Genomic DNA, 26,354 nt, shown 5'->3' with positions numbered 1-26,354 from the left:
GTACCATTGATTTTTCATAACTCAATTCCATGGAAGGAATATAGTAGGTAGGGAGCTTATGTTCTATGTACAGTACTCATGTAACCGAATATCTAATCACTAACGCAAAAGAGTCATGTAGGCACAGTACTAATGTCTTACAGACAGTAGCGTAAGTGTTACATTTATATCGACTTTGATGGCACCAATGTTAGCATCACTTGCAACAGTTTGTGCTATCTAGGGTTTCTCGGGCTTAAGCTTCTTATCTAAAACTTAACACCCTCATGATCACAGTGCGCGAATATATTGTGCTCACATTCGTATATCCTACATACCAATGTTTACGTTGTTGACTTGTTTCCTAAGAGTTATGAAGATGTAAGAATATCATAAACATGAGATCATATTCAACCAAAGAAGACAAAAATAAGGATAGAAAAGGAGAACTGACTATTAAATAGGTTGTTAAATTTGTCATACTCCAGTAAATGACTGATGTGATTCTCTGCATCTCAACCTCAATGACAATGTAAAACACTTTCAGAGATATATAATATAGGGACACAAACTATACCCAACCTTAAAGATCCCAACTGGTATGACAACATTTCATTTTGTTTACATACAAATCCAAGGCTCCAAGCTCACTCTGAACCTCATAGCCCTATAATAATGTTATGCTATGAGCCATGTACTTGATAATGAAAAGCTGGGAGAGTAGGTGTCCGTGTCTATAATAATACTTATTGTGGATACTACTGCGATAGGTAAACAAAATCTATTATTTGTCAACAACATAGTGTTCATTGCAATTTGGTGGCTTTGACATGAACAGTTTAACACAAGAGGACCAAAGCTTCTTGAACATTAAGAAGTCACAAACTCCTCATACGGAGAATGACACCATGTTCAGGCTCCGTTAAGAGCTTATAAGCAGGGGAATGCTGGTATGCTGATGAGAGGGAAAAACAAAACTTTGATAGAATCAAAGAAAGAATCACCTTAAGCTCTGTTATTGCTAAATGTTGACCAACACAGATTCGGGGACCAAGTCCAAATGGCATGTAGGCATGTGGAGAGTTGCAAGCCTTGAGAACTCCATTGGCAAATCTTTCAGGATTGAACTTATGCGCGTCAGGGCCCCATATATCAGGGTTCTGGTGTAGAAAGGGTACTGGTATCTGAAGGACTACACCCTTTGGTATCACAATGTTTTTCAATGTGATAGTTTCAAAGACCTCTCTTGCTAAAAAAAATACAGGCGAGTACAGACGCAATACTTCCTGAATCACCATTGTGAGCTGTAGAAAAATGAAGTGGTAATCAATGTTCATTCTGTGTCATTCAATTCCATATGCAAAGGCTAACCTCCTATTTTGTTTCTAACCATCTAAAATTGTCCTAGAACAGGAATCATTGCCTAGTATTTCCATCATTGACCTTTTAGCTGCTTGTATATAATTATTCTTTTGTACAAATTTGTGCCCCTTTGATGATTTTTGTGTGTGTGTGTGTGTGTGTGTGTGTGTTCATCTGTATATGAGTCTTGTTCTGGTTACCAAGCACGCTTACACTGGAAACTGTCAAAACTTATCCTACCCACAACCAACCAGCAACAAGGGAAGAAACCTAAAATTCTACATATTGTGATGCAAACTTTTGAATACCAGAACATGCAATTATATTTGCACATGTGGACTGTGGAGCACATGGTCAGGCCTAAACTGTAAAAAAACTACCTCATTCTGATACTGTGTTAAAGTTTCGAATCCAATACCAAAAGGCACCATGTGAAAAAACTTGGGATTTTATATGGTGGGATGTGAATTAGCATATAAGTACTGCTGTGAAACATATGAAAGGGCATTGACAGTTATTTTATATGTAATTTGCACTGTAAGTGACATACCACTTTCATGCTTGGAAGCATATCTGCATGTAGAGGCCTATCCCCGCAGATTTCGAGCACCTCAGCACGAACACGAGCTTGCCAATCTGGATGTAAAGCTAGTAGCATCAAGCTCCATGATGCTGCAACGGCAGTGGTCTCATGGGCAGCAATGAATATGGTTTTGCAATTATCAACAATGAACTTCTTATGTGATAGGCCATTTTCACCCGAAGTTTCAGCACCCTGAAGAATCATTTGCAGCAAATCTTTCTCATATGAAGCTTCACTGCGCTGTTTTACCACCTTCAATATCATTGACTCAATTTCCTTCTCTAATCTCCATATTTCTCTATTTTCGTTTGTTGGCAACCATCTACACATCATTATGCAAGAAGAAATTAAACTAGGTGGAACCACAACAATAGTAGAAGTTTTTAATAACTCAATGGTGATGAAAAACAATTTGGATAATGATAATAACAATAATAACAGAGATATCAAAAGGTTTCTCAAACTTTAGTCGTTACTGGCCGAGTATTAGTTGCTAGAACAATAAAAAACATGACCACATATGGACAAGAAAGTATATACCGTTGCATTAGTTGGTATCCACTATTTTGGGGCTTATTTTGGTAATTTAGTAATCTTATCTAATGTATTATACTACTTTGATTCAGACAGGAGATACAATAAAGATCTTGCATAATTTCTCATACCTGATTAAGCCTTCTACCCCCATCATACCCTTTGACAAAACCTTTTGTAGAGTCCTAAGTCTTGAGAATATTTCTTCTCCTTCACTATAATTGCTCTGAAAGCAAGCTTTTGCAATTATATCTCCAGATATGTTTCTTAGATTCTCATCAACTCTAATTTCTGCAGTTCCTCCCTGCGTTTGGATTTCACTTTCCCAAGTTCTTAGCACTGAGGTTGTAGAGTCCACTATTAGGTCCATCATGCCCTTAAAAATAGAGTTCCAGAAAAGATGAATATAGTTGAATTAAAATACCTAACTGAAAGTTGATTTTATTCTCCTTTCTCTTAATTGAATTACTGCCAGAAGAGGGTAATGTTGTATTGTTAGATAATCTGGCATGTCTGTTATAAAATTGTCAACATCGACCACATAGTTAAACAAGGATCACCTGATCAGTAGTAACTCTTTATTTTTATTTGTTGATTTAATGAAGAGAAAGGTAAGAATCAACCTCTACCACTTGAGATAGAAGCTCCCACTTTACCAATGGTTCAGTAGCATATTATTCTATTTAGTAAGACTCTTACTGTAAATTCATGTTCCTTCCAGAAAAAAATTGTTTTCTAAATGAAACAAAACTAGTTTATATAAGTAGTCTTGTAGATACTATTATGATCATCTATCTGAAAAAATCCTTACTTTTTCAATGGTGAATATAGATACTGGTGCAAAACAGAGAAATTTTCAAATTGTTTTCTCCTGGGGAGTATTTTCTGCTGAAGCATAAGAAACCACACTACCTTACTACGGATGCTGCTCAACAGTTGTCTTAGTAACATTTTCTAGTTTTAACAACGCAGAGAACGCACAACAAGAACAAAAATCACATCAAGTACAGAACATACTACATCAGACAATTGTTGCCTAGCTTTATAACAAGAAATAGTTAGTTTGGTACACATACCTTGATCTTAGCAAGGTATAATTCAGGAGCGATAGTTTTCCTTTGATGGGCCCAAATTAATCCATTCGATGATAAAAGACCCTGTCCCAGAAGAGGTCCGAGAATCTTGGACGTTATGGAAGGAGTGCCCAAGATTAATGACTTGCAAAGCCCAAGTTCCTTCAATAGCTCTACATCTGTTATACATAATTGTTGCATGTGGACAAGTGCATACATAAATGTTGGCCCTGCCACCAGTTCCTACTGGATCAGTACTTTTCAACCCTTAAAGGATAAACACAAATTGAAGAATTTGAAAGAAATAAGATTGGAAGCGAATATGAATGCAGACAGATTATCAGTAATGCGTTGGGTTTTTTTTTTTTTTTTCTATGTGTAAATAAATTGGCATTCTTTGTTGAGATTGGATTTCAGCTGTGTATCTCGAACTCTCTTTGGCCTCTACTTGCCAATTTTGTGGCTTTCTGAAAGCATTTAGTCTCAATTCCTAGCTATCAGCAAGAAAACTAAAAAGACTTAAACAACAACTTTGGCATAAAGCATGAACTAAGGAAGAGAATGCATAGAAGTATACCAAACATACCATATTCATTTCTCCATTCCTCTATGTGGGGGAAGATTTTTGAAGGCCATTGATGACAAATAGAAGCTACACGATCATCATCATGATAGGGCTTTTGAGGATCTGTAGTCTTTGATGCAGATGACTGGACCTTGCTTTGAAGACTCTTTAATGCAAGGATATTCCCCAAGAGAAATGAAGGATGAGGCCCTCTAATTCCTTGCTTTTGGAGCTTTGATCTTAGCCCTTTAGGCCTCAATATCAGTAGTTCATAGAGATACAAGAACAACAGCAGAAACCCACCCACCAATACTGACAATATGATCTTTGCTGCTACCACTAATAGCTCTGCTTCCATTTTCTCACCTTCCATTTGCTGCTGCTTCAATATCTTCATTTCCCATCGTATGGTATACAACAGTCATTCAATTGTTAAAATATGTCGGGTGTGCTGCAGGAGATCATTATTTTAGTTTTCAGCTCAGCATAGAACTAGCAAAAGTCCGTGTTTTTAGACAAGCATACATGTGCTTCAGCATAAAATAACTCGCACACGATTTGCCAGCACATAAGCAATACCAAAACTAAAAAAGATAGAAAAGAAACTGAAATATGGGTGGTAAAGTAAAAGATAATTCTGAAATCCAGATCACCCAAGTGACCCAACTCAACCAGCAGAGCCACTGATCAACACCGACTTATTGCTCTTTCAATCTAATTGTTGCAAGCTAATTGCCTTTTCTTCTTCGTTCTTTTCTCTGGGATATTCGAACGACTGGGAAGGAACGCTGGAGTCGGAATATGACTGCACCAGAGGATAGTGAATTCACTTTTATGAGCTGTATATATCGAAAACCAAAAGCGCTCTAAGCCTCTAACTATCCGGCTAGCTCCACAAGTACACAACTAACCATCCGGTTATTGTCTCCCTACTAACTATTTTGCACCCTACTTTCTCTTCTCATCCATATTTTTTTTTTTTTTTTAATTTGTAGTTTTCTTTGTTCACCCATTTATAGTACCCAAAATACACTTTTCCAAGTCATCATACTAACTACTTTGTTCACTCAATTTTCTTTTCTGACCATACATATAATTTTGGATTAATTTCAGTTTACCTCCCTAAGATTTAGATCCAACATCGTGTTAGTTCCTATATATGGTTTCAATTTAATCAGTAACACTCCTGAATTTTTTAAATTCATCAGCCGTGTTCAATTGCTCTCATTCCGTCCAAATTGGACACTAATTCTGACGATAGACCCACTATAGTGGCTAAAATGGTCATTTCAAGAGAGAGAGAAAAAAAAAACCAATGACAAAAACTCCACCTTTTTCTTCCTCAGATCCTCTTCTCCCTAATCATGTTAAGCACAGTACAACACCATACACATTCCAAGCTTGCAACACAATACCAGATTCATTTTTATCATTTGTCGAATCCCTTGCACTGCGAGTGGGTGAGATCACAGGATCTGGCATCCCCTTTGGCGATGATAAACCTTTAGGGTTACGATCTTCCCCCAATTTCTCTCTTACCAAATTCTCATCCGCCAAAGACACTTTCTTTATGAATTTATGTGAAACCCCATCTCTAGAACCCACATTTCCCCATACCCATCTCCAGATTTCGAGTAAGAATTAGCTGAAATCTTCGACCACTTAGGATTTCAACTTCCAAATCTCCAACCCTTAAAAGCCACCTATCCCGTTCACCTCGAACAACAAATATCTAGTAAAATGAAAAACCCAAAAACAAAAATCAGTCCCCGACGACACCCACGCAACCATTGGGCTCACCAACCTGCAACAAGTCAAAGTCAGCCTTCTCGTCCTCCATAGACGCTTGGAATCGTGTTCACACACCGTTACCGCCACCGGCTAATCTCCCAGTGGCTCAGCTCAGACCAAGGACTACTACTTTTCACAAACGAGGCAGCGGCGGAGCTTTGAGAGATCGAGTTCTTGTGCTCATAGCAAAGGGGCAATGGCAGGGGAGGTGGATAAGTTGAAGCTGGTGTCTGATGGTACTACAGTTGTTGACACCCAAATTTCCACGAGTTCAAATTCTATGAGTGATAAGCGAAGAGGGCAAGTCATCAACCTCGTAACCTAATTGGGCCTTCAAGCAAGCCCATTTCACGTCAAAAGGAAGCTCTCTATTTAGCAAGCGATACGAGAAGCCCAAATTCTCAAACGATTGACATGCATTTTCAAAGGAGCCAACACGCTTATTTACCATGCGATACGCGTAGACCCAAGCTACGTTTGGGGCTTATACGGAGGGATATGGTGTGGAAGGTAACGGATTCTGTGAGGCCTATTGTTAAGATGAGGCCCATCGACAATTTTGGGCTTGGGGACCAAAATTCATGCTTGAGGGGCTAAAATCTTAACAAAGGCTAGTGTAGAGAGATGAATGCATGCCCAGCAAAACTTAAAGCCCACTAGAGTTATTTCCTTACCCCCATTACAACAACCTTTAGCCTAAAGCCCGTTGAAACCATCTCCTTCCCCCAAACCAGAAATATCGTGCTATCAAAGTTGCTGCTGGGATTGATGCTTCACCATTTCTGGCAAGAACCCAGAATCCATGGAGAAGCTTTCTGATTCATATACCCAGCAATCCCGTTTCAATTTCCAATAGCCCTCAAACTTTGTGATTACAATTTACAATAGCATAAAATAAGGGATTAGAATCCCTCAAAGATCACAGCAGCACAAAATCTGGGATTGCGACCATCCTATACCTATACCACCGACCTTCAAACTCATAGCCAGAGCAAGCTTTCACTCTTTTGGTTTCATGGAGAAAACAAAAACTGAAAGCTTTAGAATGATCCCACCAAAATTGAGAATACCCCTTCAAAACCCCGGGTTCTCAGCACGAATCTTCCTCGCCTATCTCTGCTATAAAAAGCGAGTTCACTACCGTTGGAAACCAAGCATCAACAACCCAGAAACATCAAGCAAGAGATCAAGCTCTATCTATGAATCCCTAGCCATCAATTTCTCCCAATCAACCTTAATCCAAAACCTAGAAATCATGCCATTGCTGGAACTCTCTCTCTCTGCTAAACTCCCAGGCATCTAGCTCCCACACCATATCTACCTATAAGTTCTGTTCTCGTGAAATTAACTCCAATCGCTGCTGTTATCATTTAGTCCAATCGCTGCTGTTATCATCTAGTCCAATCGCTGTTGTTATCATCTAGTCCAATAGCTGCTGTTATCATCTAGCGGGTTGCAATGAAGTTGTTCTCAGGTCCAACCTTTGAACAATTTTGGGCCTAGTCTCGCTTAATCAAGAGGGTCTTGCTGCAAAAGGTCCAAAACACAAAATCACCCTCACAACAGTCTACGGAGTTGTTCTGGGGCAAAGCTCCTAATTACGGAGAAGGAATTGATGGAATTGAGTTCTTCAAATTCAAAGTCTGGAAGCGGACGACGTGGTGGGTGGTGTTGGTATTGAAGGTGTTTGTGGAAATGGCACAAGATGTGGAAGTTCTGGGATTTGATATAGAAATGGCACAAGATGTAGCAATTCAGGGATTTGATGCAGAGGAAAAGTAGGTCGAAATATGGTGTTGATCAAGAAGAGGTAGAAGTTTTGGGGTTCTTTCACTTTTTTCTTTTTCTTTTTTGTCTTGAAATGACCATTTTAACCCCTAAAGTGGGCATTATCGTCATAATTAACGTCCAATTTGAACGGAGTAAGTGAAATTGGACACAGCTGATGAAATTATAAAGTTCAGGGGTATTACTGATTAAATTAAAACCACCGGGACTAACATGCTGCCCTATTGGGTTTTACTTCAACCCAATACTCTAAAGTAAAAATCAATAAAGAGATAAAAAAAAAGTAAAGAAAATAGATGTAGAATGCCACAAAGTAGAAACTTGAAACCCTCACCCTTGCACGACTTAGTACCTGAGAGCTTCTTAATACCAAACCAGAAACAAGCTTAGTTTGTACCCTCTTTCACAACCAAAGTGTAAATTCTTCTCCTTCTTCTCTCTTCAATGTCTAGTCTCAAAGAAAAATCTGGAACTATGAAGTACCCTTCCCAGATAAGTTTCTCGATGCGAAAGAAAAGCCAGAAAGAAAAGAACTGAAAGGTGAAAGGGTGGAAGAGACAGAACTTAAGCTAGGTGGGTTTCAAACCCATTGATGCTTAATAAACAAAAAAGTAAAGTTAATTTAAATACTAACAAACTCTATTAATAACAACTAATAAAGAGAAGCAGATAAGGTTATCCAATTGCAACAGCCTTAGGTAAAAAAAAAATGAAGATAAAAAATTTAAAAATTAAAAATTAGTTTCAAAATTATATAGTAATCCGATCGGTAGTACTCTCTAATGTGTCATCCGGTCGACATAATCCTCTAGATGACATGAGATGGTTAGATGGCAGTATCCTCTAGCCAAAGGTTCCTACTATTCTGGTCGGCAGTACCCTCCGATACGTTATCTAGTCGGCAGTATCTTCCATATGGCATGAATGACTAGTTGATATTACCCTCTAGTCATTCTCCATTTTGTATGTGTTATTCAGATACTTCAGATAAAGTGAGAAGAGTATTCTAGTCGGCAGTACCTTCTGATGCATCATCTGGTCCGAAGCCCAGATGGTAGGAGATGTCAGTCAGCAATAAGTTGTAGATCTTTCAATAAGGTGAGTAGTTGTATAGTGTAATCCGTCCTTTCAACATCTTTTTTTTTCTTTCTTTTTTTAAAAAGGATTAAAGGATTTCACTCCTACCCCAATGGTGACTCAAACCCATGACCTCGATCTTAGGTAGTGGGTGCTCTAACCACTGAGCTAACACCACTTCGTCCTTTCAGCATCTTTCATTTAGTGGCCGCCTAGCGAGTACTATAGGCGAATTGATCTTAGTAGCTACATGGTGAGTGCTACTGGTGATATAATCCTAGTGACTGTTTGATGAGTGCTACTGGTGACATGATCCTAGTGGGCGTCTGATGAGTATCGCTGGTGACATGATCCTAGTGGCTATCTGATGAGTCCAACTAGTGACATGACCCAAGTGACCGTCTAGTGACTGCTACGAATGAGGTAACTTAGCTAGCAACCACTTGGTAAGAGCTACGGGGTGAAGGTGCTAGATATTTATTTTATATTATCGATTTCTGGTTTAAAATAGATTACTTTAATTAGTATTAATTATTTGTATCGAAATTTGATGATTGAGTTTATTGGTTGGAGTTTGTTGTTATTATGGGAGTAGGTAGATGTTAGCCAAATAGCCACCCCCAAGTATAAGGGGTACAAGTAATAGTATAAGGATTTAAGAAAGGTTGTCGAACCCACGAGGATTGGATTCCTTTCACTAGCTAGGGTGTTAACCTAAGGAGAGCTAGAAATGCAAATGTACAATCACAAACCTAAATTCATAATAAAATCTAGGCTCATGGTGAGTATGTGCATTGGAGGTAGTGAGATTGTGTGTTGGATAGAGTGGTGAATCAAATGAAAATAAACCTTTAAATGTAAACTAAACTACTCTAAGCTAAACTAGTAATATAATGGATGAAGTTAGGGGTTGGATTTTCTACCACTAACCTCCCTTGCAAGTATTGAAGTTCAAATACAAGTGATGCTATTCTAATTTCCCAATTACCCTCTTTGCATCCGGATAAGACTACAAAGGCTAGCTTAAACTCCTTTAATGATATCAATTCCAACCGGATAAGTCTAGAGTTAACTACCTAAGAAAAAATCCTATTACCGGTTAAGTCTCAATTCATTGTTCCTAGATGCATAAAGCTTTGAGTTTAGATAATTATGCAAGCAAACCAATCCTAGATCTAGGTGATTTTAACTCAGAACCTTCACATGCACATAGAGGATGCTATCATGCTATCAATGCTCAAGGGTAACTACTCCCTAAACATTTTTTCATGAGATGACAAACACAACACATTCAAAATAGTTAAGTTTGAATGAATGCATTCACTTCTTGAATTAGCATATGAAGATGAAAATCACAAATAACATCAAATGTAAATTAAAACATCAATTCATACAAGTTTGGCTAGGGCTAGGGCTTTCAACCGTACCCCCAACAAAGTAACTACTCACTCATAGTCATACAAATTGGCATCAAATCTATAAAGTACATCAAGGTAAATTAAAGAGTTAAGGAAAGAATGAACTAGTTGAAGCTTGACAAATCAATGGGTAGCTCCTCCTTTGTTTTCCTTCTTCAATGCTTCTTGAATCCTCCTTGATGATGGAATGGATGGATGATGAACTTATTGATGGTGATGATGAATGGAATGGTGATGAAGATATGATACTCTTTTGACTAACTTTGAGTGGTAGTGATGGAGTAGTGGTGGTGGTGATGGAGTTTATGGTGGTGAAAGATAGTTGTTGTGGTGGTGATGATGGAGGGGATTGAGTATTGTGAGTTTGGATTTTGGGAGGTGGATATGGAGGTTTTATGAAGGAGATGAAGAGAGAAAGAATATGTAATGGGGTGGAATGGGTGATGCCTTAAGAGTGTGATGAAGGGATGCTTATATAGAGAAGAGAGAGAGGAGTAAAATGATGAATGTAAGCAAAAGGGAGCAGCTCAAGCATTGTAAGAAGCATGGAGGTGGAGTATGAGAGTGGTAATAGATCCTAAAAACAAGGGGAAAGAGTATGGAAGAGATGGAGTAAAAAAAGAGGGAAGTAATGATGAGCTATTAGAGTGTAGAGTAGAAAAAGATGACTTAGGAGAAGAGATGAGCAGCTAGCTCTCTTTATTGTGCATGGAAATCATGAAATTGAAGAGTGTTGGGGTGGTTTTGGGTCACCAAAGTCAATGATAAAGATGGAAAGAACCCTATGCACCATGCTTATTATCCAAATGATAATATGATGGATTAATCTTTTCATAATCTTGTAGGATTCTTCTAGAACTCTCCTTGAGAATTGCAGCAACATAACCCTTCCAAAAATGCACAACAAATCCGTCCAAAATGGATTTTCGGCCAAGTTACCCTTATTCGATCAACTAGGATTCATTTTCTGCTTCCGAAGCTTCATTCAATTGAATCTTCATCGAGAGTTCGGAATTGGCCTTTGAATTCTTCATACCAAATGTTCCTCGATAAGTGTAGATCATGGTGGTAAAATTTCAGAGCTGAGTTCACCGTAGTTTGGCGGGAAATGCTGCCGGAATCCGTACAGGTCCGGTTTTGCCTTTTTCGTCTTTTAGTCAGAAACTTGGACCAATCTTTTGAAGGTCTTCCACTCCTAAATAACTCTTGAACTCTTCATAATAAATGATCCTTAGGATGTCTAGAATGGATCTGGAAAGTTTCAACTCATTTGGAGTTAGTTTGATCAGGCTGCCGACCCTCATTCCTTATCTAGCTCGCTTTCTCCTAGCCGGAGTAAGAAAATGTGTTAAGGTTGACATTTTAGTTCATTTCCATGCTTCTCCATCATTTCCTAGCATGATAAGAAAAACATAATAAATATATATAAATAAACACCAAGGTTAAGCAAAAGTACAAGATTAGGGGAATAATGAAATTAGATTAGTTATCATTAAATTGGATTTTAGAACAAATAATTTCCATGTTTTAGGGCACAAATATGTATATGAATTATGATCCAACAGTATTTGGAGGTTGGATTTGTGTAATAGGAGTGTTGAGTTTATTTTACAGGATTGGGTAGTCCATTTTCAAGGGAAATTTTGCCAAATTTTCGGTAAAATTTCTCCTACCTGGGCCCCGCAGTCCACTTCGGATTTAAGAGTGAAATCCGAGGCGAGTTTTGTGAGAGTAATTTTACTCTGACCAAACACAACCTTGACGCGAACCTCCACGTATTTCATGGAGGTGACTTTGTTGCAACTGATCTTGATCACTCACGACAGACTCGAATCCACAATCGAATTGTAGGGATGAAGCCTGCAACATATGCGCTTGATTCGCTGGATCCTGCGTCATGTGGATTCATGGAGGACAATACTCATGATGTGTTTTGGTCGAAGTGGTTCCAATATTCTTGGCCGGAGATGCAGAGAACACCTGATGTCTAGGTGCCTAGATCAGTGTGGTGGTTAGGCTGTATTTGGACTCAAATTGATATCAAGTTCTCAGTAACTTTGGTGGTGAAGGTAAAGACGGGACCACTTGCAAATTGGCCAGAGTGGGTTGGACGATAGCTGTTGGGCTGGCTAGAATCTATGACAGAGGAGGTGGAGTTGGGTGTCGCCGACACGGCCTCTGGATTCAAGGTGTGGGCATTTCTTTTCAAGGTGTCCATAGCAAAGTGGAGGCCTTGGTTTTTGGGTTTTGGAAAAATTTGGGCCTAATCTTGGGTTTCTGGATCCCTGAATTTTGGAAACTTTGGGTCTGAAGGCCCATATCAAACTAGAGTGCTGGGGTGCCTTCTCTTTTTCGGCACCGATGACTTGTAGATGTTGGCCAAGATGGTGTGGTGCTGTCAACTACCAAATATCTCTGTTCTAGCTTGAAAGGCAAGGAAAAAATGTAGGATGTTCTGTGGTGCTATGTCTATATACTATGTCTTTGAATTTCTATAGTATAGATTTTCTTTAATAAAGTGAGCGATTAGTATATATTTATGGTTTATCCCCATGTACATATCAATGTGGTTCTCTTACCATAACCTCTTGATCTGTCTAATTCGGAGGCAACCGAAATATATGTAATGACCATCTTGACGGAAAAATAAAGATATATCAAGAATTAATCCCTAATAATATGAGAAATAAAGTGACATAATGAATAGGTTGTAAGATGTGAAAGTGCACTGTTCCCGTTAGAGAGAGCTCCTGCTTCTCTCTAACCCAAGCTCTCTCATCTCTACAGCAAACCTTTCTTCTTTGATTCCCTCATCCCCTGTGGTGACTCCTCATCCTGTGTGGTGACTCCTCATCCCCTGTGGTGACTCCTCATCCTGTGTGGTGACTCCTCACCCAAGTGGTGACTTGATTAATTTCCTTGTTTTTTCCTCTTCCTTTGCATCTGAGTTTCAGCCCTCACAGATCAAAGTTGTGTTTAGATCTTAGATCTGGACAGATTTGTTCTCATGGTCATTCTCAGTTTTTGTTCTTCCTTTGCTCCTCAAGATTCCTAAACCGTGAACAAATCTCCTTCTTCTTGTCTACCTTGTCCTGCCATGGAAGATTTCGTACACCTCTGCAACCACCTCTTTAGATCTTAGATTTCTTTGCTAAGATCTATTTTGGTTTGGTTGTTGTTATCCTTTTATGCGAGATCTTTTCGTAATCGGTCAACTGGAGAATGTATGGCAGCTCTGTCCGTATCCTCACCTCTGCAGACCACCCTTGGTTACCAATCCTTGCTCGCGATTTCCGTCGGAGCTCCGGTGACGAATCTGCTATGGTGGCTGCAAAGTGGAGAGGAAGAAGAAGCTTTGATTAGGGCTTGGGTTTTTTTGGGCTGCTTGGGCTTTTAAGTTTTAATTTGGTTTTTTAGTTATTATCCTACTCATGTCTTAATTCTTATGAATATCTGACTTTGAGGGGTTTGTTGCCTGCCCTTGGTTTTGTTTGGGCCTCCATATGCCTTTTGGCTTTATGAATATCAGTTTCACGACCAAAAAAAAAAAAAAAGTGACATAATGAATGAGAGTGCTTGGACAAATGAAGATTCATTGTAATAACATATTGTTCATTATTCCTTCCCGTCAGTAAAGCATAATAATATTTGAAAATACAGAATAAAAATAACATAGATATAATTAACCTTATGCTTTTCTGTGCATCAAGGAGATGCTCTTCGCATTTGTAGAATAATACCATATTCAGGCTCCAGAATAATGTTATACGCAGGAGAATGCTGGTATGCTGATGAGAAGGAGAAGCAGAACTTCGAGAGAATCATAGAAAGAAACACCTTGAGTTCTATCATAGCCAAGTGTTGACCAACACATATACGAGAACCTGCTCCGAATGGCATGTAGGCCTGTGGAGACTTGCAAGCCTTGACAATTCCATTGGTAAATCTTTCTGGGTTGAACTTATGAGCATCAGATCCCCATAGATCGGGGTTCTGGTGTAAGAAGGGGATTGGTATTTGAAGTAGCGTCCCCTTTGGAATTGTAATGTTTTTAAATTTGATAGTTTCAAATACCTCTCTTGCTACAAAGAGTACAGGCGGGTAAAGACGCAATACCTCCTGAATCACCATTGTGAGCTGCAGATGAATGTTTTAAGGAAATAAGCTGGTCATAAACTTCTAATTTATATATTGAGAATGCAATTCCATGTGAGAGCTAACCTTCAGTCTTAAATATGTACATGTTTTCATTGTCAAAAAATAATAATAATAAATAAATAAAAAAGGGTACATTTTTTGTAACTATATTAAATATTCCCCCAGAGATAAGGCTCTCTAACTAATGTTTTTAACATTGATGTTTAGCTTCTGTATAAAATTTATCGAACAAACAGTCCTTTTAGTTTGAGGTTTCTTTTAAAATCAAACTCAACCAATCAGTAAAGAGTGAAGACGTTGCAGATTTTATATATATATTGTGATGCAACACGTGAATACCCAACACGTGGATCAAAATATTAGGAGACATGGATCCATAATTTCTTTTGGTAATTGGATCCATAAAAGATTAGTCCAAGCATATAAAAGATTTGCACTTTTGGTACTATATATCTTAAATTTTCATACTCTGATCCAAATCTAATTAGTAATAGGTGAAGAGGCTGTGCGAGGTGTCCATTAACTGATATATAAGGTCTATGCAAGTGTACGTATTGATCAGTTATATATAACATCTGCTATGACTTACCACTTTCATTTGTCGAAGCATATCTGCATCTAGAGGCTTATCACCACAGATTTCAAGTACCTCAGCCCGAGCACGAGCTTGCCAATCTGGATGGAGAGCTAGTAACAGTAAGCTCCATGATGCTACAAGGGCAGTGGTCTCATGGCCAGCAAAGAATATAGTCTTGCAGTTATCAACAATAAACTTATTGTGTGATAGGCCATTTAAGTCACCAGAACTTTTGGCACCTTCAAGAAGCATTTGCAGCAAATCTTTCTCATATGATCCTTCACTACGTTGTTTTACCACCTTCAATATCAGTGATTGAGTTTCCTTTTCCAACATCCATATCTTTCTATTTTCTGTTGTCGGAAACCATCTATCACCATGAGATAAATAATTGCGTCTTGTTAAGATATGTCATGTTGTATATATTCGATCTACTTTTTGTTAATTAAAAAGATGTTAATGTGATAGATAATATGTTAACGTCTATATATATTGCCAGTATAACTTATTTGCTAATGGCCAGAACCAATAGGCCGGAATACTTAATCGACTGGAAGATACAAAAATATGATATGGGGGTTTCATTGGCCAAGGAGGACCAACATCTTCCCCAAAAAAAAGTAAAAAAAATGAAGCTGCTATAATAATTGATGTACAACCAAGAGTACGTAAGCGGGAAAAAACAATGAAAATTCAATTATGCATACCTGGTCAAGGCTTCTATCCCCATCAATCCCTTTCCCAAAACTTCTTGCAGCTTCCTAATTTTTGAGAATATTTCTTTTCCTTGATGATAATTGCTATGAAAACAAGCTTTTGAGATGACATCTGCTGATAAGTTTCTCAAATGATCATCAACTCTAATTTCAGCAAGTTCTCCCTGCCTTTGGACTTCATTTTCCCAAGTTCTTAGCATTGTGGTTGTAGAATCCACTACCAGGTTCATCATGCCCTTAGAAAAACAATTTCACAAATTAATAAATTTATGCTATTGAATCAACGGCCTAGTCAAAAGTTGTTTTAATGAAATAAATTAAACAAAAATCACCTCATAAATTTATCATTTTCGGTAAGAATTAAACTCTTACCATTGATCAATATGGCTGTAGAGTGCTCTACAACTTGAGATAGAAGCTCTCATACATGTAACCAGTCTGATAACTTAGCATTTTAAACTATCGATCTGACTTTAAAAACATTTCCAGAGCGGAGTTCCGCTTTGAAATTACAGCGTGAATTTCGAGTTTTTGGTCACTTTTAGGTCTCATATCCACATCTCGACCGTTCCGTTTTTAGGTACTAGTGTATAGATCATCTCTGCAAATTTTCAGCCAAATTGATGATCGTTAAGGTATCTAACTTGCTTAAACCAATGGACGGACTGAATCTGTCAACCTGAACCGTACTAGCTTTAAGGGAGTTATCAATTCCTTAACGATCATCATTTTGGCTGAAAATTTGTAGAGAAGATCTATACACTAGTACCTAAAAACTGAACGGTCGAGATGTAGATGTGCGACTGAAAAGTGACCCAAAACTCGAACTTCACACGTTATAGGATCTGTATATATATATATATATATATATATATATATATATATATATATATATATATATATATATATATATATATATATATAGTGACAGTTGAAATAAGAAAGGTAAAGATCGCTGGCCCTTTTTTAGTAATAAGAAATTTTAAAGGAAAGAGTTGTTTTAATGTATACCTTCACCTTATCAAGGTATAGTTCAGGAGCGATAATTTTCCTTTGATGATCCCACATTGATCCGTTCGACGCTAAAATGCCCTCTCCCAAAAGTGACCCAAGAACCTTGGATGTTACAGAAGGATTTCCCAAGACTAGAGACTTACACAAGCTAATTTCCTTCACCACTTCCATATCTGTTATTACTAATTGTTGCATGTGTGCAGATGAACACAAAAATATTGGACCTACATCAATATTCAAATGGAAAACATTGACGATATTGAAGAATTTGACAGGAGTAGAAATTCATGAATTACTGCAGTGCCATTAACTGTTTTCTATTAGCAAAAGGACAGTAGCATGTTAATAACTTAATGTAGAGGTCTGCAAACCAAAATTAATCTGACAAAATTTGATGTCAATTAATCTTATTCTCTTGATTTCCACTTGCACATTTTCCATGTATGATTTGTATTTTTTAATTGACTCAACTTTTGAACCTTTTACAATATCGATCTTATTTCCAGTTGCTAAAGTTATTGCGCTATCTAAACTATTTATATAAATATTTAGGGAGTGAAATCCACACTCACCTACGCTGCGTAACAGATACGTCATGATCCGGCTAGGATCAAACCCCCGACTCCCACTACCCAATCCATGGTTAGAGCAACTCCAACAGATTCCCTATATTTTGATTTTTCTCTACTTTAGGGAAAAATAAGCCTCTTTTGCTCTAACAGATTCCCTATAACCATCTCTATTTTAGAGAAAGTCAGGAAAGAGAAAACCAAATTCCCTATATTTACAGCAAACTCTAAAATTTTAAGGAAGAATATGGAGATTTTGGAGATTGTTGTAAAATAGGGAATCTGTTGGAGTTGGAGAAGAAAAGATGTTAAAGCTTTGACTTTTACTTCCCTATAATACAGAAATTATAGGGAAGCTGTTGGAGTTGCTCTAAGCAATCTATTTCAAGGATTAAGATATATACAATGATATTGCTATCATCACCAACGGTATAGAGATTGGAGAAAATGGTGCAAAATCCAATTAGAAGTAATTAAAACTTAAAAGTAATGATAGTGGATCTCTCTCTCTCTCTCTCTCTCTCTCTCTCCACGTGACGTTCTTTGTTTTGTATTTTTTGATGTAGATCTTGAGTTTTTTTTTTTTTTTTTTGGCAAAGTTTCCAGATTTGGGAAAGGAGTGAGTTCGATAATTTGTAGCAAACATGTTTGATCAGTTAGTTTCCGTGGGAAAAGATGAACATCAATTTCTTCCGGACTTGAACAAAATAGTGTTTATAATATGAACAAAAAAAATAGGTTCAAGAACATAAGAAAATGGAGGAGAGCTAGCTAGAGTAAAATGAAACACATACCGTATTCATTTCTCCATTGCTCTATGTGGGGGAAGATTTTCAAATACCATTGATGAGAAACAGAAGCTGCATGATCATCATCATCATCATCAGTCCTTGTTGCTATTGACTGACCCTGCTGCTTGCTTTGGAGCCTCATCTGTTCAGCTAGGTTTCCCAATAGAAAGGTAGGACACGGCCCTCGAATTCCTTGCTTTTCCAGCTTTGACCTTATGGATTTAGGCCTCAACAGCAGAAGTTCACACAAATATGAAAACAAGAACAAAAGCCCACCCACCAATACTGACAGTACTACCATCTTTGCAGCTACTGCTAACTCTGCTTCCATTTTCGTACCTTCCTAATTTTCTTCCCTAGGTAGAGCTTCCTTTCTTCTTCTTCAATTGCTGCGGCTGATCTTCATGACCCATTTATAGCAAACGAGTCGACAACAAGTGCCCTAGCAATAAAATAAACCAAAAAACTATGCTTAATTATAGGCAACGAGAGATTTATATATATTTCTTTTTGGCTTATTATGGAACGAAGTTAGGTGCTTTATGAATAGAAATAAAATAAACCAATAAGTGAATATACTTTTGGGCAAGCAGTATTGTATCGATCGACTATTAATCTTGTTTTAAATTAGGGTGAAGCTATTCCCTACAGTTTAGACAAGATTTAATTATTGAATTACATTTTTAGAACTTATGCAAAATGACCAATAAAGGCAATAACTATAAGAAAAATTAGAACTTTTTTTCTTACTACACCCACTAAATATCTCCTAAGCGCCATTCGATCATCTATTTCTAAACCAACCCATGTTTCACTATAGTTTTCAATTTCCTATTCTTAATTTCATTGTGAAAATGGTGTGATAAGTAAATGGTAGGGTGGTAATAACCATACCCTTTAAATTATTTTTGTTAAATCTTGAGTGCCACTATTGCCATCCTACAGTATGCTTAGTACACCCTACATAAACAATTATTTTGTTGAAATTTCATTTTATCCCTATTCATAATTAATCAAGAAAATAATAGAGAAAAGCCATAAAATTTAGGGATCAACTTTGCATGAAGATTTATGAACAAGCTTTCTAGAACATCAAAATCTAGATCAATTGAAGAGAATCACAATATGGGGTTTTTGGTCATTCTTAAAATTGTCAAATCAAAAGTGCAGTACTCCTCTAATTATAAACTTTTCTTAATTGAATTCTTTTTAACTGCGTTATTCTCTGAGTAATCCTAAATTGATTGAATTTCATGTATAAGGAATTCCAACAGTTTGACAAACCTTCTCAAATGGGCAATACTATGCAACATATGCAAGATTGTTTTACTTTGTTTACTTAATATTCCATTCCACCTATGGTACCATAAATATGCAATACTGGTTTCATGCATGTATGTGATTTTCAATGGGGGTTGGTTTTAAAATTTCTATTGGTGTATTATTTTTTCTTAATTATATTATTCCTAATTATAAATAAGGGTAGAGTAGGAAATTTCTAGGGATAAAATTATAATGTAGGGTGGGGTGAGTAGACAATAGGGTGGCAGTAGCCGCACCCTAAATTTTTGATAGAGTTCCATGATAGTGAAGTTATATTTGAATTAGTAACCAAAAAAAAAAAAATTATATTTGAATTATTCTTTTATTTATGAATCAATGAACCTTAACTAGCAATTCCATCTGATGTTAGAAGAAAAACAAAAAGTACGTAGCAGATCTTTAACTGTGAAAACTCCATTTCATGATACATCAAACAGTGACGGAATAGAACTAGGAAGTTGTCATTAGATCAATAGACTTTAACTCTTATATTAGATAATAAATTGACTAAACATAATTTTTAGAAAAAAAAAATTTACTAAAAAATGGGAGTAAGGCGATTTTCTTTAAAAACATTTAATGACATTAACTCCAAAATTCTGAGGTATATGGATTCTCACCACAATTTTTTTTTTTTTTTTGAGAATGATTCTCACCACAATTAATGACAATTGATCTAAGAAAAATTTTAATTCGATGGTTTCTGACTTTATTTCTACTAGCCTCTTAACATGTGCATGTCAGCATGTGCATCAATTGACCTTCTTTTTTATTTGCGAAAAAAAAAACACAATTTTAAACATTTTGTTAAGAACATGTTCCTCTTTTTTTTTTTTTTTTAACAGAAATTGATATCATTAAGATCAATAGCCGGCAAACTGCTAATGGCTAGAGTCTAATTGTACTTACAACAAGATAGCTGGTAAGAAAATTCGAAAATCTTATTCTAAGCAATCCAGACTCATTACAAGTCGATGATAAGCTCGCTAAAATTAGCGAACGTATAAACAAATAAACTCCGTGTTTTCTATGGTAAAATCATTGACTAGCATGCCTATTGGGCAGGCTCGCAATTGCGGTGCCAACAGAAAGCCACTTCCTAGTAAACAAATAGGAGCACCTCCTTATTCATAAGCCACTTGAAAAAACGCCAATCTTATCCTAGATAATTAGCAACTCTCGTAGCAGTTTTGATCCGAAAATGATTGGTCCTGGACCATATGTTACCTGCCCAAGAATATCTATCTCTTAGGCCAGGCCCAATCTCATCACAGTGCAATATTAGCTAGGCACAGTGCAATCCCACCCAAAAGAGGAGCACCGCCGCAGTTGCACGCGAAACCTAGGTTTTGCTCTTGAGAAGATGTAAAATAAATAAATAAATAAAAATTTGATGTGTTCCTCTTCTATTTATGAGGAAAACTTGTCCTTACTTTGTGGAGATAATGCATTTTATTTTTATTATCATTTAATCTAATATTATTGATATGTTGACATTTTTCTTTTTTATTTTCAAAAAAAAATAATTTTAAACATTTTGTTAAGGACGTGTACCTCTCTTTTTTTTTTTTTTTTTTTGAATAGAAGTTGATTGTTATTCAAAAACCAACAGCCAATTGGCCATAGCTTACAAAACTTACATAAGAATGCCAGCAAGAAAATCCGGTAAAACTTATCCAAGCTAAAGCAAACTAATTAATATCACTGGGAAGCTCACATTTAAGCAAGCCTATCTAATCATGACAAAACTTCGCCTCCTACAGAAAGAAATCATTCAACTAGCCCTCACTTGCCAGGCACGCAATTGTGGTACAAGCAAGAACCTAGAAACGTCATAGCAGACTCATAGAAGCTTAGCCACGCTCACATAAGCTTAAGACCCTAACCAAAAAATTTCAAACAATAGACAGCTCCTTCCCTTGCGAGTTGGAGCTTATATTCGCACCTGCACTATTGCCTTCATCATTCTTAGCTTCTGAAGTACGCTTAATCCTTCGTCCAGAAGGACGACCCTTTTTCTTTGGAGCTGGTACCAGAGAAATCGGGACCTCCACCAAATCACCCAGTTGAAACTCCGGAGGTATAAATGCCAAACTAGGCTTAAAAGCCTTCTTTTTCACACCCAAGGTTGAATGTCTTCCTGTAAGCCCACAACCCTCAAAATTGCTCCCATCAACATTGTAGCCCGGCCCAGCAAAGCCCAGCCCCAGCCCGGTCAACCCTAAATCAAATTTAGGGTTTCCCGCCTGATTTTCCGGAGCCAAGCCTGTCCTTCTCGCAGCCACCGAACCCGATCCCAGTACCAACTGCCCACCACTTTCTAGCGCACCAGCAATGTCCGGCACCTTAAGACCCGCTGCCACTACCATCTCCGACACCATGACCTCCACAGACACCATTGGAACCGGCGATTTCGGCTCCGGGACATGCTCTCGGACCGTCACCAGCCCACAGTCCGACACAGCCAAAGCTCGCGCCTCCGCTTCTAGTCTGCCATCACATATACCCCCTCCATGATCAAAGAATCCACAAGCTGAACACAGCCCGTGACATTTTTCATACTGGAGCTCCACCAACACAGAGACCGTCGGCGAGAATTCGAAAGTTCGCTGCGCCCAAATCCTCCGCCGGATATCCTGTATCACACGGATCCTCTGAATCGGATCCTTCCGCTGCACCGCTCCCTGATCAACCAGAACGAAGGACCCCAACGCTCTTCCAATTAGGGTTAAGGCCTTTTCGTTGCGCATAGCAATGCGCAACCCCTTCACCGCCACCCAAACCTCCAGAAGATGCAGTGGAGCCACCCCGAGAGCCGACACGCCGTCATAGTCTGCCAGCAACAGCATAGAGTTGTTGTAGAACCATGGACCGCCTGAGAGAATCCGATTCTTCACCTCCCTATCCTTGACTTGGAAGACGAATATGTCTTCCTCCTCCTGTCGGATCAGAACTCCCTCCCTTAAACCCCAAACTTTGGAGATCGCCGCCGAGAACGACGGTATCACTACCGTCTTCTTGGACAGAAGCCGCCCACAAAGGTAGAAAAACGAATCATGGATTGCATCATCTCCTCCAACAAGGCTCACAATGGCCCCCTCAGAAAGTGCAGGAGGAGCCACCGTCTCCTCCTCCATCATCTCATAGACTCGATCAAATTGGACGGCTAGGGCAGAGAAACCCTAGCAGAGCAAAAAGCCGACTGACGTGCACCTCTCCTATTTACATAGTTAGTAAAAAAGGGAATGTGTATGGTACGTGAAAAATATATATGTATATTATTTGGACATATTATTAAATAGTTCGTTGAAAAATTCAGAAATTTTTTAATTAATTAAATAATTAAATTTTAAAATATTAGTTTATATTCATTTTTGTTCAATAATATGCGTAAAATAATGAAAGAACATAAAAATAGTGTATAGTATGTGTACAATACTTTTGGATTCAAAAATATGAGAAATTTAACGAGTCTCTTTCAAAAATACGAAGTACAGAATTATTTTTGAAAAAAGCATAATTACGTGTTTTATTGGCAAATAATAAGAAAACTTGTCCTTATTTTGTGGAGATAATGCATTTATTTTTATTATTATTTAATCTAAATTATTGAATTATTGTGTCCTCACATATAAATAGTTTATTTATTTGATTTTTAATTAAGAAGGGGCATTCTGGGTAGTTCAAAAATTTAATAATTTCTCTATAGAATTTTATTTAGGGAGAATATCACAAATGGTCACTCAACTATGACTCATTCGACACTTTGGTCACTCAAGTTTCAAATATATCACTTTGGTCACTCAACGTTAACTCTGTTATTCACTTTAGTCACTTCGTTAATTTTTTTCATTAAAAAAAAATTTATTTGCCACAATATTAATGATATTTTCATCCAACCAATTGTGAAAAATTGATAAATATGTATTAGAATGATTGGGAGAAGTGATCAAAGTGAGATAAAATTCCCCTTGGGTGACAAAAGTGATTGACAGTGTAATAGTTGAGTGACCAAAGTGATATATTTGAAACTTGAGTGACCAAAGTGTCGAATGAGTCATAGTTGAGTAACTATTTGTGGAATTCTCCCTTTTATTTACTAATTAGGTTATTAAATGAGGAGGCCCCATGTATTGAAATTTATTATTTTTATTTAACTATTTATACATAAATATAGGATAATATAAGAAAATTAAAAAAATTTGGAAAGCCATCACCATCTCTGGCCCCCATTAAGATCCGAGGTTGTCATCAAATCAAGATATTGTCAACGTTTTAAGCAAATAGCTTCAATGGTATCAATCAACATCCACAGGTAAGTAAAGCTTTAATTTTTCAACGTTCCAGGTATTTGTTTTAGGAAAAATAGACTCAAATATCTTTGACCCTAATCAAGCCCCGTTACAATCATATAAATAAATAAATACTAGTATGCAATCACATGCTCTGCATGTATAAGGAAAACTTTCATTGTGTAAACAGATAGTGGGTAGTTCTCTTTTGTAAAAGTTGAAGAAGAACAAATAGTGAGTAGTTATCTGCAGAGAAAATGGATTTAGTGGATAGTTATTCATGGGGTTGGTAGTTCTCCCACGTATTTATCTATTTCCCTTTTTTTTTTCTTTTCTTATTTTTCTGTTTCTCTTGTAATTTAACTATATTATCCCTTTATATTTTATGAGTATGAAAGTTTATCAATATTTCAGGGTTATTTTGGTACAATTTTTCAATTTTGGCTAACAAAGTCTCTTCTCTTAATAGTATAGATAACTAAAGCAGTCTTAAACAATGGGCTAGGTACTAGAATGATGGCTCTTTAATTTGAGTTAATTTGTTAAACACTCCGAGAGTTTTTTTTTTTTTTTGAAAGGGTTTGGAACCCAGGCTGGATGAGAGACTCAGTCTCATGTCCGGTTCCGTTTATTAATACTGAAAAATTAGGCATCTAAGGGCATAAAAAACCTGAACTTCGATCCTCATAATACAACTTACAATAATCCTCGTAGTAAACATCCTGAATAATAGCCAGAGTCTCATTTAGCCATACATCAAACTAACCCTAACAAGGTGAGCCAAGCAATCTGCTACACCATTTGCTTCTCTAAAAATGTGTCGAACATGGACAAACTAAAAAATAGACATTTAAGCTTTACAGTCTTTCAACACTGTGGACACAAAAATTTAATGAAAAATAAAATTCATTAAATAATTCAGTCAAAACTTGAAATTATGACAGACTAAATTTAGTTGACATGCGGGTCCCACAAAGCGTACATGTGGCTCGTGAGTCAGCAAAACCATGTAGACTTCGAGAATGACACATGGCGACATATGAAAAGCCCGTCGACAATAAATGAATCTGTTCTGACTAAATCAATTGATATTAAGGCGGATCAACATAATTAAATCAATTGACTCCGGGTAAAATCAAGTATTAAATGTTGTCTGTTAATTAGATATCAATTGAATTAAATTGATAATCAAGACGAAAATCAGACATTAAATTAATTGACCAAATTCCTTAATAGTTATGATTAAATCAATTAATTAAGGTTGATTGATTCAATTATGCTATAAAGGGAATAAATTGATAGAGATGCCGACACTATAAATACCCCCTCTCAAATCAAGAGAAACGACTTCAGCCAAAGAGAATAAATCACTCCCAAAATTCAAAAGTCTCCCAAACTCGTGAAGAACCATTAAGCTGCAAAATAGTCGGTTTCTCGCCAACCTCAAGCCAAAGCATTCGTCATGTGTCAACCCTCGTGGCCATCATATGACTCAAGACCAAACGTCAATCGCCCTTGAGTCAAACACATTGTTGGAGATAGAATCAGAGGATTACCAAAAAGGGATAATGACCATTTACACAATTTTGGCCTAAAAATTGCCCACTTACTCCACTAAGAGATGCCAATCTAACGTCTATTGATAAATTACACTCATCTCTCTCTCAGACTCTCTCTGTCCCCCCTCCCCTCTTCAATCTTCGATCTATTCTCTCTCTCTTTCTCTCAACTCGTCTCAGACTCTCTCTCTCTCTCTCTCTCTCACTGGACTCCGCCGCGCTCGACGACTCCGGCGACCCAGACTGTGACGGCCTCCCTCTCACTGTCACTGAGGCTTGACCCAGGTCTCCAGCTAACCAGGCCTCCGGCGAATCAGACCGCGACGACTTCTCTCTCTCTCTCACTGACGCTCAACCTAGGCCTCTGGCGAACCAGGCCTCCGGCTAATCAGACCGCGACGGCCTCCAAGTCCGATTACGGCCTCCTGAACTATCTCCTTGGATTAGACGGCTTCTTCTCCCTCGGATTTAGGGTTTCCCAGTGGTGATCCAGATCGGAATTGGTCTCGACGGCTCGGTCCAGATCGGAATTGGCCTCGACGACTCGGTCCAGATCATAATCGATCTCGACGACTCACTGGTCCCAGTCTAGATCGGAAAACATGCATAACCGGAGAGAGAGATTTCCGGATCCTGATTTTGATTCTGGTCTGCGTTTTGGATTTTCGATTTTAATTTGATTGTGATGGAATGAATGTATAAGATGGTGAAATCCGGTGAATTCAAGCCTCGAAGAAGGCAGGTCTGCAACCGTCGAAGTCGAAGATGGGAGGAGAAGAATATGTGGGTGCCCAGAGCATTTTCTGGGTGCCCAAATCAAATTTTTTTTTTTTGGTAAAACTGGGGCAAAATGCCCAGAAGGAAAGAAAAAAGAAAACAGAAAAAAAAATTTAGAGGACAATAATATGATTATTGAGGGGCAATAATACGATTATTGGGGGGCATTAATATGATTATTGGGGGCAATAATACGATTACTGGAGGGCAATAATACGATTACTGGGGGTCAATAATACGATTATTGGGGGTCAATAATATGATTACTGGGTATTATTAGGGGCAATAAAATCGGACGCCGGAATCTGGTTACCGGTTGCCGGATTCCGGTCACTGGAGTCCGCGGCCTCCACCCGTCACCGGAGTCCAGCGAGGTCTCCGATGACTTCTCTCTCTAAGTGACAAAGA

At 37.7% G+C, this 26,354-nt stretch overlaps 2 protein-coding genes across 2 annotated transcripts; both read right to left on the bottom strand.

Annotated features, from left to right (window-relative positions):
* Positions 1 to 459: 459 nt before the first annotated feature.
* LOC133718268 (cytochrome P450 714C2-like) lies at positions 460 to 4,976 on the bottom strand. The gene is made up of 5 exons (XM_062145090.1): positions 4,118 to 4,976; positions 3,535 to 3,761; positions 2,590 to 2,834; positions 1,892 to 2,246; positions 460 to 1,283 (listed from the first exon to the last, which is right to left on the bottom strand). Exons 1-5 carry the CDS (start codon positions 4,491 to 4,493, stop codon positions 858 to 860), a joined length of 1,629 nt encoding a protein of 542 aa, XP_062001074.1. The 5' UTR covers positions 4,494 to 4,976; the 3' UTR covers positions 460 to 857.
* Positions 4,977 to 13,743: 8,767 nt separating this feature from the next.
* Positions 13,744 to 18,402, bottom strand: LOC133717550 (cytochrome P450 714C2-like). Its single transcript, XM_062144273.1, has 5 exons — positions 17,999 to 18,402; positions 16,633 to 16,859; positions 15,613 to 15,857; positions 14,918 to 15,275; positions 13,744 to 14,307 (listed from the first exon to the last, which is right to left on the bottom strand). The coding sequence occupies exons 1-5, from the start codon at positions 18,324 to 18,326 to the stop codon at positions 13,876 to 13,878; spliced, it is 1,590 nt and encodes a 529-aa protein (XP_062000257.1). The 5' UTR covers positions 18,327 to 18,402; the 3' UTR covers positions 13,744 to 13,875.
* Positions 18,403 to 26,354: the final 7,952 nt, after the last annotated feature.

This window comes from Rosa rugosa, chromosome 6, assembly GCF_958449725.1.
Source record: "Rosa rugosa chromosome 6, drRosRugo1.1, whole genome shotgun sequence".
NCBI lineage: Eukaryota > Viridiplantae > Streptophyta > Magnoliopsida > Rosales > Rosaceae > Rosa > Rosa rugosa.
Note: the sequence above shows the minus strand (reverse complement) of the source record. Positions and strands in the feature narration are given on the sequence as shown.